At 38.2% G+C, this 21,155-nt stretch overlaps 1 protein-coding gene across 1 annotated transcript; it reads right to left on the bottom strand.

Moving 5' to 3' along the window:
• Nucleotides 1-5,742: 5,742 nt before the first annotated feature.
• On the bottom strand, nt 5,743-16,275 carry LOC129747757 (proton-coupled zinc antiporter SLC30A9, mitochondrial). The gene is made up of 8 exons (XM_055742106.1): nt 16,127-16,275; nt 15,838-16,042; nt 14,883-15,612; nt 14,693-14,819; nt 8,293-8,699; nt 7,901-8,229; nt 7,655-7,843; nt 5,743-7,589 (listed from the first exon to the last, which is right to left on the bottom strand). Exons 2-8 carry the CDS (start codon nt 15,940-15,942, stop codon nt 7,545-7,547), a joined length of 1,932 nt encoding a protein of 643 aa, XP_055598081.1. The 5' UTR covers nt 15,943-16,042; nt 16,127-16,275; the 3' UTR covers nt 5,743-7,544.
• Nucleotides 16,276-21,155: the final 4,880 nt, after the last annotated feature.

Here is a 21,155-nt window from a genome sequence, read left to right as displayed (position 1 = left end):
AGCTTCTTTACGTATAATTTTTAAAAGTCGAAATATTACATGAAAATGTATCAAAACCTTGCATGATTTTTTAAATTTTTTTGAGTTTATAAATTCATAAAATTCTTTCTTGACTTATGTTCTTAGCGTATTTGAGGGTGATACGCATTGGTTAGATAAACTGTCTGATCAGCCGTTTCATCAAACAGCCGTAGGGTCATTTAACCCGATAGACCCATTTAGGAAACCTTTCCCCCACACTAAATGAGGACAGACTTTTTAAAAGAAATTTTGTTGTGATTGACCGTTGAATAAACCATAAGTTGAAGTCGAATTTCGTTGTCTTACGACATCCTAAAATCCAGGATGGTGGCTTCCGCTGACTTCAAAATGTTGTAAATGTCTTAAAAATCGCATTAAACCCCCACAATATGGATATTGGGTGAAAGATCTTAACTAGAAGAAGTCTAATTTAGTTGTCTGACGCCATCTTGAAGTCCAAGATGGCGGTATCCACTTGACGTTAAAATGCTGTTAATCACTGAAAATTGCATGAAATCCCCACAATACGGGTATTCGGTAAAGGGCTGAACTAGAAGCATTCGAATTTTTCCTTTCTGACGCCATCTTGAAATCCAAGATAGCTGCTCCCGCACTATTTTAAATTCTGTAAATGACTAGAAATCGCAAAAAGGCCCATAATATGGGTATTGGATGAAAGGGCTAAACTAGAAGAAGTCTAATTCCGCTATCTGACTCCATTTTGAAATCGAAGATGGCGGCTTCTACTGAACTTTAAAATGCTGTCAATCACTGAAAATCGCGCGAAACTTCCGCAATATGGGTATTGGCTTAAGGGCTAAACTAGAAGAAGTCAAATTTCTCTATCAGACGCCATCTTGAAATTCAAGATGGCGGCCTCCACTGAAATTTAAAATGTTGTTAATAACTTAAAATCGCATACAACTCTCAGAATATGGGTATTGGGTGGAATGGCTTAACGATTAGAAGTTGAATTTTGCTAAATTTGTTTTTGTTGTTGTATTTTATCACCATTGCATTAGAAATCGTAAAAACATAGGTATTATTGGTGTTTGTCTAAGTTATATTGGTTCTATTATAGCTAAAACTGTTGTTACTGAAAACCGTTTGATTTTGACACATGTGCCAAAATCGGATGTTGCCAAAATCGAATGTTTTCAAAAACGAACGGTCCACCGGTCCAGACGGGCGAGAAAGAGCTGAATCTGGTCAAATTAGTATCCATGCGAAACCAATCAAGGCAAGAGAAACCTGCAGGAGGAGAAGAGGTGGATCGGGTCGAGGTGTCGGTAGCGGACAAAGTGCTTTCAGAAGGTCGTTCTGAAAGCTCTGATGACAACAATGCAACGGTGATATGAAGATAGAGACACAGGAAGGCGCCAACACCGGATTGAAAAGAACACACTCGGACGATTCGACAGCATCTGTTAGCGCTGATGATGACGGGTTCGTGAGAGCTGGGAGATCGAAGACGCGTCGTGCGAAAAAAAGCTCTCTTGAAGCAAAGTTCTTCGAAATAACAGGGTACCTCATCCGCCGTATTGGTTGGCAGATTTCCAGAGTGATGACGTAGTTAGTTGTTATGAAAAATAGCGAGCATTGTATTGAATTCTACAGTTTTTCCATAAAAAATATTTTTGATGCCAGTAACTTGTACGCCACTGTCCTCAAATGCTTAAATTTGACTTCCCAGATTTATGAGCTTCTTCAAAAAATACGGTTTGGTTTGTGGTTCTGCATAAAATGCGAATGAACCTCGGAAATATCTAAATTTTGGTGGAAATTGTAATTACTGGAAACTATTTCCAAGCATATTGTAAGCTTAAAAATGGAAAATATTGCAAGAAGACACATCTAATAGTCCTAATAAATCATTTCACACGCAAATTTCGAGTTCATTAGCAGTAAAACATTTAATTGATAAATCATCTTTTCTCGTAACTATTTTCTTATTCGAGTTTTGGAATGATTCCAAGCTCTTTATTCTATATATCTCATACTGAAATCAATTGTTTCAACACTAACTTTAGTTCTTTAACACTAATTAGGTACTGAACTTTTTTATGCAAATGACGAAAAACGTAGATTTGTTTTTTTTCCTATAGAATGTATGAAGAATCTCATAACAACTACGTCATCGTGCACTGCGTGGGGTACGTTCACGCATGATTACGGTACCCTATAATCGAAATACTCTGCTCTTGAAGCTTTGGCCTTGAGGGATGAATCATCCTAAAAGGATAAAAATCCTTATAAAAAAAAAAAAAAAAAAAAAAAAAAAAAAAAAAAAAAAAAAAAAAAAAAAAAAAAATTGAAGCGCGAGTTTGTCATAGAAAACTATTTAGATATTGTCATGTTACAAGAAGTACACTTTTAAGATTTTTCATTTATTCCTAATTATAAAGCCATAGTCAACATATGTAAGTACATGTAGGTAATAAAGGCACAGCGATACTGATTCGAGATTCTTTGGATCTCGCCAATGTTTTGTTGGACCCGTCTGGTTGAATTATTTCAGCAATTTAGTGAATGTATATGGCCATGCTAGATCACAACATAGGTCGGAAAGGGAAGAACTTTTTAATTATACTTTAGCGCCTCATCTTAACAAAAATGATACTACTTGTACCTCTTTGGCTGGAGATTTTAACTGTATTATAAACTCTCATGATACTGTGAATAACACCAATAATTTCTCAATTTCCCTGAAAAGATTGATAGAATGTTTCAGTCTGGCTGACGCTTTGTCTCTTACGTTACCTAATAAAAAGCAATTTTCTTTTCATCGAGGTTCTTCCGCCTCGCGACTGGATCATTTTTATGTTAGTAAATCGTTTCATGATGTAATTCAAAAAGTCAAAACCATCCCTGTCGCTTTCTCAGATCATCACGCGGTAGTAATGTGATATAAAATAGAAAAATCGCAAAGGCTCCCTATTGTGGGAAAGGGGTATTGGAAGATAAATACTATACTTTTAAATGACCAATCATCTCAAGACGAATTTAAAGAATGTTATAAACAACTAAAAACAAGGCGTAAATACCATACCAGCTTCAGCGAATGGTTGTCTTTGTGAAATGGATGTGAAAAACAAAATCAAACAATTCTTTAAAAATAAATCATTTGAGCTTAACAGATCGCTTCGTATTAAAAAAGAAAAATGGACAAAGCAAATGTATGATTTGCAGCAAAAACAATCACAGAAGGAAGATGTAGTTGATGAGTTAGCCATAGTTAAATCAAAAATTATAGACTCAGAACAAAATCGGTTAAACGCTTATGCTCTAAGATGTAATCAAAATACAATGTTTGATCAAGAAAAAATAGGTATTCATCAAGTTTCAAGAATGATGAAGCGTAGAATTAATCCTCAGTTCAAAGTCCTAAGAACTTCCGATGGAGTTATAAATGATCCGAAATATATAAGAAATCGAGTTCAATCCCACTTTAAACAACAATTCACTGAAACGAATAAGTTAGATAACAGTTTTGAAGCCTTAATTTTTTTAAATAAGAGGTTTAGTAACGAAGCTATTAATAAACTTGTAGAACCTATAAAAGAAGTAGAACTATCAACAGCGGTTAAAAATTCAATGGAAAAGATGGCTCCAGGACCTGATGGAGTCACTTATGAATTTTATAATTTAATGTTTGACACTATTAAGGAAGAGTTACTGTTGAAGCCTTTGGAGTGTTTTCTGACGGAATTATAACTTATTCCAAAAATGGGATGCAAAATGATTTAAATAATTACAGGCCTATATGTCTTCTCAATTCAGATAACAAGTTACTTTAACTTTGGCAAGTATTGAATAATAAATTGGATTACCGTATGATCTAATTGAAAGTCTAAAAAACCTCTACAGCAAAGCATCTTTACGTATAATTGTGAATGGATATCTATCAGACTCGTTTCAAATTACTTGTTCAGTAAGACAGGGCTGTCCTTTGTCGATGATACTTTTTTCTATTTATGTTGAACCTTTGATAAAACAGATTCAAGCTAATGTTAAAGGAATACTTTTAGTAAATAATTTTGTGCAAATATTAGCTTATGCTGATGATCTTACAACTATCATAAGAAGTGATGAAGAGTTCGATAAAGTTTTAGAAATATTCGAAATGTTTTCAAAAGATGCTGGTATAAAACTTAATTTGAAAAAATCTGGTTATCTTAGAATAAATAATGTTAAGATCGATCCTCAACGTTTAAAGGAAATGGAAAAATTGAAAATATAAGGCGTATTTTTTCAAACAGATTTTAAACAAATGATTGAAACATACTTTGATCAAATCATAGCAAAAATAAAATCGACTGTATCCCTGTATCCCTGTTGGCGAAAATTGAATTTAATTGAAAAAGTATTTATATCCATTACGTATATTCTCTCTAAATTGTGGTATATTGGTCAAATTATTCCACCCAGTGGTAAACATCTAGCGACTATCAAGATGATAATAGACCAATTTTTATGGAACCATCACAAATTTTTCAGAGTTGAGCGAAATCAGTTATACTTACCAAACCACCAAGGTGGCCAAAGCTTGTTAGATCCGGAGACACAAAGTAAAGCACTTTTCATTAAAAACATTCTATTCGACCAAGCGAATGGTACCAAATTAGGCATGGGAGGGTAAATAGGTACGAGGAATATTTGAATGAATGTATGGTACCCCTCCCTCCTTCTAGTGGTCAAAATGGAAGGAGGAGGGGTGTCTTACATATAGTTTTTAGCAAAACTCTGGAACTAATCGATCGAATAAATTTTTGAGACTTCTCCCTCCTTTCAATAAGGAGTTAGGAAAAGAAGAGAGGGGTCCCATACAATTTTTGCATAACTCGAGAACTAACTGTTCAAATGGAACCAAATTTGGCATGGGAGTTTATTTGAAAGTTTATGTTGAAATGTGACTATGGATGTTTGGTACCCTCCTTCCTTCCAATGGGGGTATGAGAAGGGGGAGGAGGCTTCGATAGAAATATTTGAATAACTCGAAAATTAATCGATCAAATGAACTAAATTTTACATGGGAGGCAAATTTAGTATGAGAAATGTACGTTCGGGATGAATAAGCTAAAAGGATACTTAAAATCCCTCGAGGAGCCATAGGAGAGCATTAGGGTGATACAAATGGTTATATCATTCTTTTAAAACCTTTTTTTTTTTTTTTCATTGGGGATATAGAAAGGAAGGGGTGGTGCTCACATACTATTTCTTTGCATAACCCGAGAAATTATCCAACAAATGAGACGAAATTCGACATGGAAAAAGTATTTGGATACGAGAAATGATTCTATGGTTATTGAGATACCACCCTCTGTCCAATTAGTACATATGATAAAGGAGATGACTTCAATACAATTTTATTGGCATAATTTGAGAACTAATCAAGAAAATAGAATCAAATATGACATGGGAAGGTATTTGTGATCGAGATATGTTTCTAGGATTGTTATAAACTCCTTCGCTTCGCATTGTGTAGAAGGGAGGAAGATGGGAGTTTCATATAAATTTTGTTATATAGCTTGACAACTTATAATTCAGTGAAAAGAAATAGAGTATAAGAGATTTTAGGTTTGAAAAAAAAATGGTATAATTATTTGAAACCCCTATCTCCTTGAAGCAATGAGGGGTAGCAAGTGAAAGATATTTCTATCAGCTTTTCGGACTTTTCTTTTTAAGCTTTGTCATTGAAGCATGATGCGGTATTATTCTTGCATATAATTTATTCGCTATATTAGTTAGTACTGCAAAATAGTCGTCAAGTGCAAGCATTGTTTATCTCACTATTTTCCGCAAAATTTTCCCACTTCAGAGGAATTTTTGACTATATGACAGCGCAGTACGTGTTGAAAATTTGAACATTCAGTTGAAGAATAAAGCTTAGTTCTTTTAGAAATGGGACACTTTCATTTGCTAATAGCTCGTTAACTAGATATTGGATATTAAAAATTTTGACAGCATTTTGTTGCCTATAAAAAGTACTATTCGACCTATTTTTTTCAAAATTTAAAATTTACGCGTTTTTGAGATATGTACGATGCAAGAGAAAAAGAAAAAAATAATTTTGCACAGTTTCCTTGAAAATTCGTCATTATCAAATTGATAGCTGACAAAACCGTTGATTATTCAAAGAATTACTGAGTTTTTGTGGTGAATAAATATGCAAACACTGTCAATAATGTCCCGAAAGTTCAAATCAAGCATTGGAGTGAAGCACATGATCGGCAACTACGGTTAAAGGTCATCAAGGAAGCCAAGTCTCATACCAGCATTTTTATTTTTCAATAAACGAAAAACTAAGGGTAGATCGCTGAAATGTCCAAAACAATTTTCTCCGATAAGCTGAAAGTGTTGCCTAGCGATTACTCATTGAAATCCAACCTCAAACAACCATTTTTTGATAGTTCCAAATCTCTTAAGCTGTAAAACCGATACCGAAAAAAAACTTTCAAAAATGTGCTCAAAAATACTCAAATTTGTTCATTTCGAAACAACTGTTTCCACTAAAATGCTTCCAGTTTTTTTTTTTTCAAAGAGAAGTATTGGACCGAAAAGTATCAGAAATTGAAGAAAGAGGGTGAAGCCACCTAAAATATAGATTTTATGAAGTATAAGTTGAAGAAACTGATCAATACCATGACTGAAAAAAGTGTGCGCCGGCCAATGGGAGATACCAAGAATAAAGTAGAAATTTTTTAAACAAAAAACGGTAAATATTTTTTTTCAAATTTTTTCATGAAATATCATAAAATTACCTTCATTTTCTTCATAGAAAGTATTTCGTTCAAACGAATGGTTTTTGAGATACACGCATTTGTAACTGTCCCATTTCTAAAAGAACTAAGCTTTAGCTGCAGAGTGCGTGCTCTAAGCCTCACACATCCGCACACAACACTAGTACACAAACATTGGATAGTGTGGTATATTTATTGGTTTAGTTTTGGTTTTCCATCGATGAATTTTATAATTTGATACTTCTTTGATGAATATATTCGAAGATTATCAATGTAACAAGTCTGTTTGAAGTTTTCCTCTTAAACTTTTGGGTCACTGCTGTGATTGAAAATTTGTGATGATAATTTTCTGGATCGGTTATGATTTTGTACTTTTTTTTTGTTAATCGATCTGTGCCAGGCTTTGAAAAATAGGAAACCTATAAATCATTATAGCAAAAATGTGGTTTACACATTTTTTGCTGCGGAAGCCATCAGAAATCACCCTGATTTATTCTAAATAAACGTGTTAAATCGATAACCTTCGATCAGATTCAAATCTTTTATTATCATTCACTTTTAAGTACCTTAAAACATCTGGAATCACCATTTGGAAAAAGCTCTTTTGATGAAAATCTTGGCATATTTCTTCTTCCTCCATTTCAAAAACATTCATTCATTTCTGTTTAGCTTAGATGTAGAGTTGATTAGAGAACACTTCGTACCTTTCCAGCATCGAATACCATACTCACTTTCGGTTTGATTTTAGTTTTCCTGAAACACTTACAGACTAGTACACAAGACTTACAAAATCTCCAGATCACAGTGCCGAATTTCGGGGAACTTTTTCTGTTCGTTGAATGAGAAAAACTTTCATTAGAAACGTAAAAAACGAATTAAAAAATTGGACATACCCTTAGCTTCATTTCGATTCGATCGATTTCGCCACCCATCAAATCCACGATATTTTCACCGTGCTTGAGAAGGAAAGCTTCCAGCTCATCAATGGTCTGGAAAGTCCGCACCTCCTCGAGCAAAGTGTTCAAATCCTGCTTGTCCAGATACACTCTGGTTAGTTCTCGACCGTCGAAATCCATTTCAGCCTGTCAAAAATTGTGTTAAATTGCCATTCGATTTCTGAATATGCTACATATTAATACCTTATAGCGCACCAACGAATTTCCCATGTCGATTCCTTTGACATCATGGATAGCCCTAATCATAATGTCACTCTCCAATTCGGCATTGATCCGGTCCAGATTTTCCTGCGGAATAGATCGACCAACCAGAGCGGCCACATTGGTGTAGATAATGAAGGAAGCAACCCCACCCAACATACAGCCCACCAGAAGCGATCCAACGGCATCCGGAATATGAGAACCGGTATAAGTGGACAATCCCATACAAGTGGCCGCCAAAACGACGCTCACAACGGCAGCTGCATCTTCCGTTAGCACCACGTTCACGCAAGGGTCCTGTCCTCTGGTAACTGTTTAAAAATAAAACTTAAATCAATCTACTGAAATTTTTATGTACCCTTAACAACATCTACCATAATCCTTAAAGGTCATCCCCAGAGCCTTGGCACCATCCCGGCAGCTATTGATGGCCACCACTAGGGTTGCTCCTTCGGAAACCAACGATCCTCCCAGAATGAAGAAAGCCCAAAAGAAGTCATCGATCGGGTGAGGATCTACCAGACCCATGATTCCATGGTAAAACGAGAGTCCAGTGCCTACGCAGAAGATACCAACCCCGGATATCAACGACGAGACGTATTTCATGTTCGTATAGCCATAAGGATGATCGGAATCTGCGATCTGGGTACTCTTGTGGATACCGTAGGCCAATATAAGCTGGTTGATCGTGTCGGCTAGCGAGTGAATGGTTTCAGCAAACATGCTGTGGGATCCGGTGTACAGCCATGCGCCCAGCTTGAACAGGCAGTTGGTGGCATTGCTGGAAGGGTGATACAGGAATGCATTTATTTCTTAATCTAAGCAGAATTTGTTTTAGTTCTTTGTTTTAGTCAGAGTAAACTACGATCTTTTGGCAACCCAAGGCTCAAAACTCTAGACCGCAAAAAGTTATACATTGCCAGAGACATATCTAGGATGCTACATTTCCCCCCTTTATTAATGTTTCATCTCTGTAGACGATGAAGCTTTTCGGAACGGAACGGAAGCCGGACTTGATTTTCGAAACATTCTATTTTTCGTATAATTCGTTTGAGTGGTAGTTAGACACTGACCGTTTTTTTCCTTTTCCTAGCACACTGCAGAAAATTCTGTCACTCAACCCATTCACACTCAAAACCCACGATCATTCGTATCAACGGTAACCCACATACTCAATCCTACACGCTCGTTCTTGTTAGGTCAGCTAGGCCAAATAGATCATTATGACTCGGCCATCCTGACATCTCATCGTCTCGATCAGGACATTTCACATTTATACTTTGGAGATGATATTTATGTGTAAGGATGTGTAAGGGAGGCCCTTTACCAGTGGCCTTCTCGGGGTTAGTAGGTCACAATTTAAAGGAAAGGGTTCAAAGAGTAAGAAGTACAAACAATGACAGTTGAAGTTTAACAACCCTTCCAGATTCGTATTTGTGCAACTTATTCTTCAATATCATTGTAGTAGCCCGGCCTATCAGCCCACCGTTTTAATCTAGAAGCTTAAATGACAACATAGGTAATATGGAATTGACGAAATCTGTGCGTTTTAAATATCCCTAATTACATACCGATCGTTTGGCAGAACTCTATGAATTCGATAAAGTCCTTTATATTTCGGAACAATCTTCTTGTTTGTATCGAAAGTCGTATCAACATTCTTCATAACAACATATTTGCCTTCAAACCACATCAATAGCAGGTTTAATTATGCTTGTTCTGGAAAGAGGTCAAGTTTTTCTCCTGCGAAGTTTGTATACTCTTTCAACCTATCCATTAGCTTGGCAGACGAAGTTTCAACTTTAACATGCTCGATATTGTGATCTAAGAGCTGCTGAATTTAAGAGACGTAAAACATGTTCCACGATCACTGATTATGCGTCTTGGGCGACAGTAATGTTCAACGTCAGCAGGCTCGTTGATTTTTCAGTACAAAATATTTATTTTTCCCATACAAACCTAAAAGTTCAAATTTATTCATGTAAACGTTATTTAAAAATTCTGCAAAAAATCTTGGATGAGTTTTGAAACAAAACGAAGCCCCAGGGTTGAAAAATTCAAAAATGACTCCAAATCGACTCAGTCTAATGCCGTATAACGTTAGTCTCCATTTCTTTTGGAACATAGAACAGATTCTTATCACCAGAGCAGACATTTTTCAAGCATCATAGTTGACATGGTTGCTGATTTTCCTTCATCGTCACGTTTCAAATCTCATTTGACTACTAGTCAAGCTTCAAGGGACTGGAAAAGCTTGACTATCGTCATGGATTTCTGTTCACGTGACGGATGTTATTTTTCAAACGACGGTCGTCAAGCAAGTTGACGGCGTCGGTTCAAAGCATTTTGTGTATGATTCGAAAATTTTCGTTTGGATTGCTTAATTGTTGGGCGATTTGCCAGTGTCAAAAATAAATAAAATTCGGATTCAAAAAAAAAAAAACAATTGCGGAATTACAATATTGTAAAGGAATTTATGTATAGATAATTATGAAAGGCAATTTTTTTGCGCATAGTCGATATTGTCCTTCTAGTCCCTAGCGAATTCTCATCGGTCGTGACAGTTGATGTTACGTTCGAAAATGTCCCGGTCCCGAACTATCCTGGACTGATCTTCAAAAACTGAAACAATGATCGTTGTTTTTAGATTTTTTTTCAGCCACGAACATAAAGAAACTTGTGTTTTCCGGCGTCGTCTTAAGATGTTTTTTTACCTGAACATTATTCCGTCACAGTCAAAAAGACGACGACGGGCTGAAGGCGACTATGATTATTCCGACGCTTCATTTGACTGAAGGTTAGGGCGAGATTGTTTGCTTGGTTACTCATTTGAAGGCGTCTGTTATGAATGCGACTGCTTTAACTTTTTCACAGTCACAGTTTTGTGACAGATGACGGTGAATTTTGTATGCTCTGCTTATCACCATCAGCAGAACGATACACCAGATCATCTTTCAGTAAAAAAAAACAAGCCAACCCCCTTTCGCTACTTGAATGATGAAATCCCAACAGTTGACTTCGATCTTTCCCGAAAAATTAAAGCAGGCCTGTCATCCTCAATTGTACTTCCCCACTTCCACCACCTAATAGCCCAAAAATACCCTTCCTTTCCCCACTTCTACACCGACGAATCCAAAACCGAGAGATCAAGTCGCCCAAACAGAGTGCTCCTAACAAGACTAAGGATTGGCCATACCCGCCTGACCCACGATTTTCTTCTCGACCAAACCGACCCTCCTGAATGCCCTGCATGCAATAGCACAATCACCGTCAAGCACATCTTATGCAACTGCATCACCTATTTGCCAGATAGACAACACTGTCAGCTATCGAATAGTCTCCGAGCAATCCTTTCAAATTGTCCGAATGAAGAGGAACAGTTATTGGCATTCCTTAAACGCAGCAAACTGTTCTCACGAATTTAAATAGCCACACTGAATGGGATGAATAAACCCAAGAGGCTCCCAAATAAAACAACAAAACAAACAAACAAGTAAAAAAATCATCAACCGAACCATTTTACAGCTATTCTCCAAGAATGGTCACTTCACTGTCACGGTTTTGCGTGACTTGGAGCTGACAAGTTATATATTTCCAGTTCAAAACTGTGGTAACGAGGTAGGCAACTGGGTGATATTAACCGTCGTCCTGTTTCTGGAGCAGTATGCCTCCAAAACCATCAGTGCTAGCTCAATCTCCCTTTCATAGAGCCAAGACAGGGTCAGATACTAAACTGTTTCGAAGTGTGTTAAAAGACTTCACAAAACTTTCATTGAAAACGATTTCGCGTCCAATTAAGAAAACTCGCGCAATGGTTTTGCAATAGACGAAAAGAATGGGACGAATCGACGAATATTTGAAAACAATCCGAGAGTCTCCGACAACTGCTTTGAATTTATCGGCAGTGGCATTGATTTGATGGCCTCCAAATGCGATCCATTAGGACGGATCCCCTCGTACTAACGGTGAATTCCAGTAAATTAATCTCGGTGTAACCAAATAAACATTTCTTGTTTTTATCATCCAACCTAAATTCAGCAAGTAGTCGCATAACACGCTGAAGTAGTTTTAAATGTTCTTCAATAGTACAGGACGCCAAAGTTACGTCATCCAAGTAGACCACAACTGACCCTTGTTTGATGAATCGCTGAAATACTACAGATACATTTCTTAATCCGAATGGCATTTTCCGGTACTCATATTGCCCTTCCGGTGTCCGCTAGATCACATCAGCGCTTGTTATTTGTGACAATTCAGTTCTGAACGTTTAGTGATTATGTTAAATCGAGCCAATATTCGATGTTTATAATTAAGAGTGTAACCATCCTTATCTGTTCTTAAGAGTATGAAACGCTACATTTGTATAAAAAAAATATCTTGAGAAATGTTAGAGAGCTTGGAAATGTTGAAAGGACACGACAACCCAGCTAACATGAAATCGTAATAGAAATGATAATCTAAATCGAATATTAAGACATTTTCAATAACCATCGTAAACAAGATGGTATTGAGTGATTTTCTATCATTCATTTACGACAAGCTTTGCCAACAAAAAGTTGAATCGTATAGCAGTTTAATCAATTCGTAAATATGTCTCCAAAAAGTTGAGAATATGCTAATTCGACATTTACGATTTGAGTGAACTGATTTACGATAAATGGGCGGTACTTGACATTCTATCCGTTCTCTCCCTTCCTTTGACCGGTTCGTTCAAAGAAAATCTCATATATAGAGCAATAGCGTTGTTCTTATCAACTGATGAGTTGGCATCGTGGTAAGATATCGGAGAGCGAACTCGGAGGGCTGGAGTTCAAATCTTGGTCGCGGAAATTTTTTTTTTTTTCGTTTTATTCAAATTACCTGAAATCTTGTCATTGTAGATATATCGCCTCCACTTTTGTAGCTATATGCTATTTTGGTAAGTTTAATACAATCTTTTCATCTGTTATACTGGTTTGAATACTTCTGTTGTTCCTGTGATATACCTTCTTAAATGTTTGCTGGGAAACCGGGATGGCATTATAATCATTTAAAGCTAAATTTATGCCCTTTTTCTAAGCGACCCAGTGGGAATTGTGGGGATTTGATTCTCGAATTAAAAGTCGACCGTTTAACATACAAGACAAAGTAAGACTGTTTTATTGTTCTCTCGTTTCAAATCTATTCAGGCGAAAGCTCGGCAATGCAAGTCCGAGAATTCCGCCACAGAATAAAGGGTGTCCACGATGAAATTGCCATACTATGAAATTTCTCTAACTTTTAAGAGTGCATTGTTTACATACTGCAAGTTTTAAATGATAAAAACTCGCGGAAATGGAGTCGAAAGAACAGATCGTGCGTGATAAAATATTGCGCATACATCACAAGAACAAGGATCTCTCTCATTGTTCCATCCCTGAAACGTTGGGAATCGCGAATTCCACAGTGCCGCGAGTGATTAAGCGGCTCGAGGAACGATTGACCACCGATCGGAAGCCCAGAAGCCCAGAACCTCGTAGGCCTCCGTTCGGGATGTGGCTAAGAAGCTGCACTTAAGTCGAAGTTTTGTCCAGAAGGCCAAAACTAAGGCTGGGCTTCGAACGTTCAAAATACAAAAGGCCATTGCAGCGGACAAAAAATGACAAGAGCCAAGAAACCACCCCACGAGAAGTCCGTCAAAACCCGTGCCAGGAAGTTGTACTTCAATATGCTGACGAAAGTTGAACGCTGCATCATGGACGACGAAACATATGTGAAGGCCGACTTCAAACAGTTTCCCGGCAACCTGTTTTTCCATGTCCAAATTTGCGAATCAATTCCTGGTTTGGCAAGCCATCTGCACGTGCGGGAAGCGGAGTGCAGAATGCCTCAAGAAGCGATTGCTTGCTCTCCTGAAGGCTCACAACGTCCCAACAATCTTCTGGCCGGATTTGCCCTCATGTCACTACTCCAAGGACGTGCTGAAGTGGTATGCGGACAATAAGGTCAATTTCGTGCCGAAAATGTTCAACACTCCGGAGCTCCAACCCATCGAGAAGTAGGGTAAACATAAGTTCAGATGAGTTCTAAAGCTAATTAGAACTAACATTTTTAGCCTGTAGAGGTTATTGGAGTCATTTTTTTTTTCAAGGTAGTTTAACTACCAGGGACATTCTTCCCTACTCTACTACGAGATAAAATCTGTCGAGTAAAGCGACTCTCATAATAAGCCTCAATGTCTACAATGCAGATGAAAGAGATAATCGGCAAGAGAACATTTTTATCGATACTTCACGTTAATATGATGGATATGCGAATATTTTTTTAGTTTTAGAGAATGTTCAATAAATAAATGTTTTGCATTGGATTTTACTTTAAGGAAATCGTTTATGAACACTGTGACGGAAAATTTGCTATTTTTCTGTACTAGACGCTACTAAATGCGTCAAATTAATGAAAATCAAATACCATATTGGACTTTTTGTCAGTTGCCGAGAAAGGTGGCTCGCTAATAGTGATCAAAAGAACAAATGTTCATACTTTTGCAATTTTTGAACATCTCTGCTTTGAATTTCAGTAAATTTTTTAGAGTCTCAATCATCAAATAATCAAATTTTTATGTAGATCACGTGGTAATTCATAACATGGGAATTTATGAGCAGACAGTGTTCATTGTATAGAAAACTATTTCGTTTGAAATGCTACAGATAAAAAAATAAAATTGACCTAAAGTAATTATATGGAATGTTTAGGATCAAAAAAATTGGTATGCAATGGTATGAGCAATCAAATCAAAAGCAATCAAATCTAACTCACATAGCAATGGCCGTCAACACCACCTTGCCGGACTTTCCAAACAATCCCGGTTCGGAATCTACAACATTGGTCCGGCTTCCAATTTCTCTTCGATAGTCCCGTAATCTTCTCTTGACAGTAAAAATATCTGAAATGGATAAAATTAAATGAAACATTTATGTCATATTAAACAGAACTTAAATGCTCTTACTTTGCTGATGTCGCTTTTTCTCGATTTCCCGCTTCAGGCATTCCTTCAGCAAATTTTCCCTTGAACCCCACACCTCGATCGACTTGGCCTCGACATCCTTACGCCAAAACACGGTTATCGGCGGTTCTTGTTCGTACGGGGATCGCCGTTTTGTTTTTGAGAGTGCATCCAAATCGGACGGCTTCAGCAGGAAGTCGGACATGGCCCGCACCGGAGTAATAAAGTTGCGCTCTAGCGAGGAGCGAGAAAAATCCACCCGAATTCGTTTTTTGGCCAGCTGTCGATTTTTCTCTGCCAGCTGCTCTTTGATGCTCGGTTCTTCGGGGGTTTGTCGGCTTTCTTCTTCAGGCAGTGGAATGGGCGGACGAGATTCTTGAGGATCTGAGCTATTGGCAGCTTTGTTTGGTTTTTCAATGATTACATCCTCTAGCTGCGAGTCGGCATTGGTAGTTGTTTTAACTAATAGGGTGCCATTTTTGGTTTCGATTGCTAGGGTGGTTTCTTGGCTCTTGTCATTTTTTGTCTGCTGCTTAGCAGTTTCATTTTCATTCGTGGTTTCCGTTGGTTTAGTAGTTTTCTGTGAGCTAAACGACTTTCGAGAAATACTGATTGGATGATGCTGACCATTGCTAGCATTAGTACTCAGGCAGGTTTTGGATGATTTTATTTTATTGAAAACCTCCCTCGGATTAGTTGAACTCGAAAGTTGCCGGGTAGATGATGCTTTTATCTGAAATGTGTTAGTTAAGTATGTTTTTACATTAATTTCTAGTAAAATCGATACTGAAGTTTAAAATCTCAAATCAGTAACGAGCCTAGATGACAATAACAAAGCGAAAATATCAAACAAGATTCAAAATAGTCCTGCTATTGCCAAAACATTATTTAGCGTAAGGATTATCTAATAATAGATGCTTTGCATCTTTCGTTTCTTTTTTTTTCTTCGCATCATTACCTGATCGAAATTTCCTCGGTGACAAATCGAAAGAAAAGGGAACCGCAAGTTCTGGCGAGTTCCGGTCGCAAGCAACTTGGCCACATCCACCATGCGGATGACCATTCTCACAAGGCTATTTCTGTCCGAGTGTATCAAAAAGTGCAGTGTACCGGAAACTCTGTTCGATAATCGTATTTTCGACAACCTACGCAACAAGAGAAAGCTGAAACGTGAAATTTATATCAACATAATTTGAAGAATTTCATGAAAACCAACAACCATAATCGAAAACTAAAATAATACTCACATTCACTCCATTGCAGGCAACAAATGAACCACGGTAAACAGTTTAAAAGTGGCCAGTTTCCTGATAAATTCTTAAAGAAAACTTTCACCCGATAGGAATGCAAATTTTTTCCCCTTTTGTTTACAAAACTTTCATTTGACAGATGACCGCCCGACGACGTCGCGCGATGTTTGCCTGTTTGCTTGTGTGCGTGTCAACCCGGTGGGTGGTGGCAGTGTTGCCAGTCGTAGATAAACAAAGGCGCCGCAAGCACGAACAGCTGATTGGAGCCCCTTCAGAAAGAAATTCAACCGTTTGCAAACAGCGCGCGCGATTTCGCGAGGGGTGATTGGCTAGCAAACACGTGCTTTGAGAAACGCGTGGAGCAATCAGAGTGCGAGCCTTGATAAATATACGCGAATTTATTATTGCTATTTTGGATCATGTGTCGACATATAAAGCTTACTTTTTAAATAATTGTTCAACTGCTACATTTTGAATTCATAAGATTGAACTTTTAATAACGATTAAACTGTAGGAAGCAAATCAAAAATAAAGAAACCTGTTTCAGTATTTAGATTCAGAATTGTGATTCAGAATACAGATTCAGAATTCAGATTCAGAATTCAGATTTAGAATTAAGATTCAGAATTCAGATTCAGAATTCAGATTCAGAATTCAGATTCAGAATTCAGATTCAGAATTCAGATTCAGAATTCAGATTCAGAATTCAGATTCAGAATTCAGATTCAGAATTCAGATTGAGAATTCAGATTCAGAATTCAGATTCAGAACTCAGATTCAGAATTCAGATTCAGAATTCAGATTCAGAATTCAGATTCAGAATTCAGATTCAGAATTCAGATTCAGAATTCAGATTCAGAACTCAGATTCAGAATTCAGATTCAGAATTCAGATTCAGAATTCAGATTCAGAATTCAGATTCAGAATTCAGATTCAGAATTCCGATTCAGAATTCAGATTCAGAATCCAGATTCAGAATTCAGATTCAGAATTTTTTTTTTATTTATTCAATCTTTGCAGATGCTCTAAAAACTAAGTACAATGAAAAATATTTAAACTATCTTATTCTAGATTTAAAAACAGTTTTGGAAACATTGAAATCGAAATCACTAGATATTTCATTGAAGCGCGCGCAGCATACATCCAACGGGTTGTTTTGACCGTATTGGGTTCGTCGCAGGGCAAGTCTAAGAAAATCGCGCGTCCGGGTTGTTCTGATGGGAGCATTTAACGGCAGTAGTGATAGCAGTTCTGAGCAATCCACGTTGTTCTGCAGGAGGTCGAAGATGAAAAGCCGTTGTAGGTAAACGCGCCTTGATTCCAGTGTCGGCAAATTCAATAACAAACAGCGTTGTTCATAAGGCGGGAGGTTATGAGCGTCGATCCATGGTAGTTGACGCAGAGCATATCTGATGAAGCATCGTTGTACTCTCTCGACCCTGTTTACATGCACAGTCTGATATGGTGCCCAAATTTGCACCCCGTACTCCATAATACTGCGCACAAGAGCACAGTACAAAGATTTCAAACTGTAGAAGTCATTGAAAAATGATGTGTTTCGTCGTATAAATCCGAGAACTGCAAAGCCTTTCGTTACTGTTGCGGAGATATGCTGGGAAAAGTTTAGTTTACTGTCCAAAATAATTCCAAGGTCCTTGACAGTAGATGTGCGGTTCAAAACGGTCGTTAGTACTTTATATTCGAAATTCAGTGGACGACGTAGACGAGAGAATGAGATGACATTGCACTTAGTAACATTGGGTGCCATACCATTTTGGTAGCACCAACTTGAGAGTGTGTCTATGTCCTTTTGAAGAGCACAACAATCAACCAGAGAGGAAATCGTTCGGAAAATTTTGAGATCATCGGCGTACAGTAACTTTTCTGATTCGATCGTGGAGCCTAGGTCGTTTATGAAGAGAAGAAAGATCAAAGGTCCTAAATGACTTCCCTGAGGAACTCCAGAAGTGATTTCGAAAGGTGTCGAGTTAATGTTTTTCAGTCGTACAAAAGCAGTTCGGCCTACAAGGTATGAGTTGAGCCACCTACAAAGCCAATCTGGTAGTCCAGTACGACGCATTTTTTCAATAGCCAGCTCGTGTGGTACCTTATCGAAAGCCTTGCTCAAGTCTACATACACAGCATCGACTTGTTGACGTTTGTCTAGTCTAGGAACCAACTTCGAAACGTAAGTCATAAGGTTAGTGGTCGTGGATCTACCTTTCATAAACCCATGTTGATCTTCCGAAATAGTATGACGCACCGATTGGTAAAGCACGTCAAATACTAGACTCTCAAACACCTTCGGAAAACAGCTCAGAATCGATATTCCGCGATAGTTTTCAGCTTGGTGTATGTTTCCGGATTTGTGAATCGGCGTAATCGATGCATTTTTCCAGGCATTGGGAAAAATACCCTCCATCAATGACTGGTTGAAAATAATCGACATTGGAACGGACAATGAGTCAGCGCATTTTTTTACCAGAGCTGGTGGAATTCCATCCGGACCAGGACCTTTCGATTCATCCAACGCGGCCATCTTGCGGAACACATCATTCGGTGATAAAATCAGCATATCCAGGTTGAAGTCTCGGCTCTGCAAACTATTCAGGTACGATTCCGACAAAGGTGGTGAGTTATTACTTAGCACGCTCTGAAAGAATGACGAGAATAGATCTGCAGCAGCCCGCGGCGTCGCAGCGGTTGTGTCGTTGTATTTAATGGTATGAGGTACACCTTGAGTACCTTTTCGTTGTCTAACATATGACCAGAAGGATGCGGGATCAGCTCGAGCGTTGTCCTGAATGCGATTCATGTAATCACAAAAACTAGTCACATGCAAAGAGTTATAGGCGCTCTCTAAGTCACGTAACTCGTTAAAGTGATCCATGCCATCGTCGTTGTGAAACCTTTTCCTTGCCTTCCGGAGGCGGTTGCGCAGGTTGCGGAGTTCGGGGTTCGACCAAGGTTGACGGGTTCCAGAATGTGCCCTCCGTTTTTTTACAGGAACATCGTTTCGGAATATTTCATTCAAGGTATCATAAAAAGTTTTCACCACGTGATCTATTGAGCCATGCAAAATATTTCTCCAATCGGTAGAAGCCAAAGATTCATTCAGTGATTCAAAATTGCATCGTTTAAAATCAAATTCTATTTCTTCAGGCAATTGTGTTTTCGAATTCTCCTCACACAGCAAAAGCATCACAAAAGGAGGATGATGCAAATCTACATCAAGCAAAGTTATCGGCGGTTCAAAAATAGTTACGTTGAAAACGTCATTCATAAACGCTAAGTCGAGAGTTTTCATGTTTCTATTCGCTATGTGATTCATTTGTTGAAGCCCTACAGATAGCACAGACTCAACAAGAATAAGTTCTTGCTCACTAGAAGCGTTCACAGGTAGATAAGCGCTCAAATCCTCATCAAATTGCCATCTCAAGTTGGGTAGGTTATAATCCCCGGCAACAATCAGTTTATCGTGCTCGTTGGTTAGCGAGCAAATTTCTTGCAGACAAGCAGCGTGACGTTCGTATGCCCATTGCGCAGAATTTGGTGGCAAATAAATCGCACACACAAAGATTGATGCGTTATTATTCAAGACTATTCGCACAACGATTTGCTCAATATGATTCGACTCGTGTATATCAACTAATGTGCTATTTAACTGAGGCTTAACGGCAATTAAAACACCCCCTCCGCGCTCACATTGGCTGGTTTCAGAATTACGATCGCAACGATAGAAAGTGAAGCTGTCCGACAGCTCAGAGTTCAATATTGTTTCATTCAGCCAGGTTTCGGTTAAGATAATGATATCATACTCACATGCGGCGAGGGAAAGAAACAATCGGTTGGTTTTTGTTCTCAATCCTCGAACGTTCTGATAGTAGATGCTGACGGGACGTTTTGAATCAGGCTGGACGGGTGGGGTGGTGAGCGAGGTGTGATGATCGACTGGGCTAGTTGTTTGGATATGTGCAAAATTAGTTGTCAACAAATCGTCACTTAGGCTGAAACTCGAACGAAAAAGGAGCTTGCCTTTTTCGATCAAAATCAAATTCACGGAATGAAATACCCTTTTGCCACGATGAGCTCACAAGTGCGGCGTTTCTAAACTGCATGTCAAGACCAACCTTGAACGAGACGAAAGAAAGTTCGACAAGATTTTTACCTTTAGGAACTAATTTCGTTACGTCTGCGGTTTCTGCTTGAAGGTTCCTTTTTACCAACTCGGCAACTTGCTCCTGGGTAGAGTTGGGATCGAATCCAGAAAGGTATAGCCAGAATTTGTTTTCGGTCGTTGAGTTTCGAGATTGAGCTGCAATAGTCACTGGTAAATCAGGATCCACAGTTTTACTGCCGATCAATTGTAACCTTGGCAATTTAGCAAATCGATTTTCGGTCGGAGGTACTTTCCTCTTTTTCGACAAAGGCGTCATAGATCTGTGTGGAGTGATGCTGTGAGGAGTGTTTTCATTTTTGCCAGCCGGCTTAGCTGTGTGGCGAGTCAGAATTTCGTTGATCCTCGCAGTGTTTATATCAACCGCCTTCTGCAAGCCGAGTAGATTTTTATTTTGTTCTTCACACATAGTTTGTATAACTGCATTAGTGGATGCGATTGCTTGCCGGAAAGTGGCGTTGTCCATCATTTGGGTGCAGGAAGGACACATCCAAAACAGCTGATGGCTCTGTGCAATTAGATCACGGGTAGCTGAATTTAGATTGACACACTTGAGATGGAACGACGAGCGGCAAAATCCTTTGCACACTATTTCATCTTCTTTCGCCAGGCTAAGATTGCATGCACAACAAATACCTGCGGCAGCCATTCCGAATGCGAGAATTTTAGCGGTGCGAAGAAATTTTATTTGTGAATTGTAAGCTGGTATGTTATTTTTCCTGCTTCACTCCAGTTAATTCACGAAGTATACGTCCAGGTGAGTCAGTTGTGTAGATATCTCGGTGAAATGTCACATAAAACACAATGAAAATCACGAATTAGTACGGCAAGAATAATCTATACAACAAC

The sequence above is a fragment of the Uranotaenia lowii genome, chromosome 2 (assembly GCF_029784155.1).
Source record: "Uranotaenia lowii strain MFRU-FL chromosome 2, ASM2978415v1, whole genome shotgun sequence".
In the NCBI taxonomy this organism is placed as follows: Eukaryota; Metazoa; Arthropoda; class Insecta; order Diptera; family Culicidae; genus Uranotaenia; species Uranotaenia lowii.
The sequence above is the reverse complement of the archived record's forward strand: the minus strand, read 5'-3'. Positions and strand labels throughout refer to the sequence as shown.

Bases quoted from the DNA above. Each gene is read 5' to 3' on its own strand.
- LOC129747757 (XM_055742106.1), bottom strand. From the start codon at position 15,942: ATGGTCATCCGCATGGTGGATGTGGCCAAGTTGCTTGCGACCGGAACT. The intron at 15,613-15,837 runs GTAATGATGCGA...AACACATTTCAG, and splicing joins ACCGAGGAAATTTCGATCAG to ATAAAAGCATCATCTACCCG. The intron at 8,230-8,292 runs GTAGATGTTGTT...ATTTTTAAACAG, and splicing joins GATGACCTTTAAGGATTATG to TTACCAGAGGACAGGACCCT.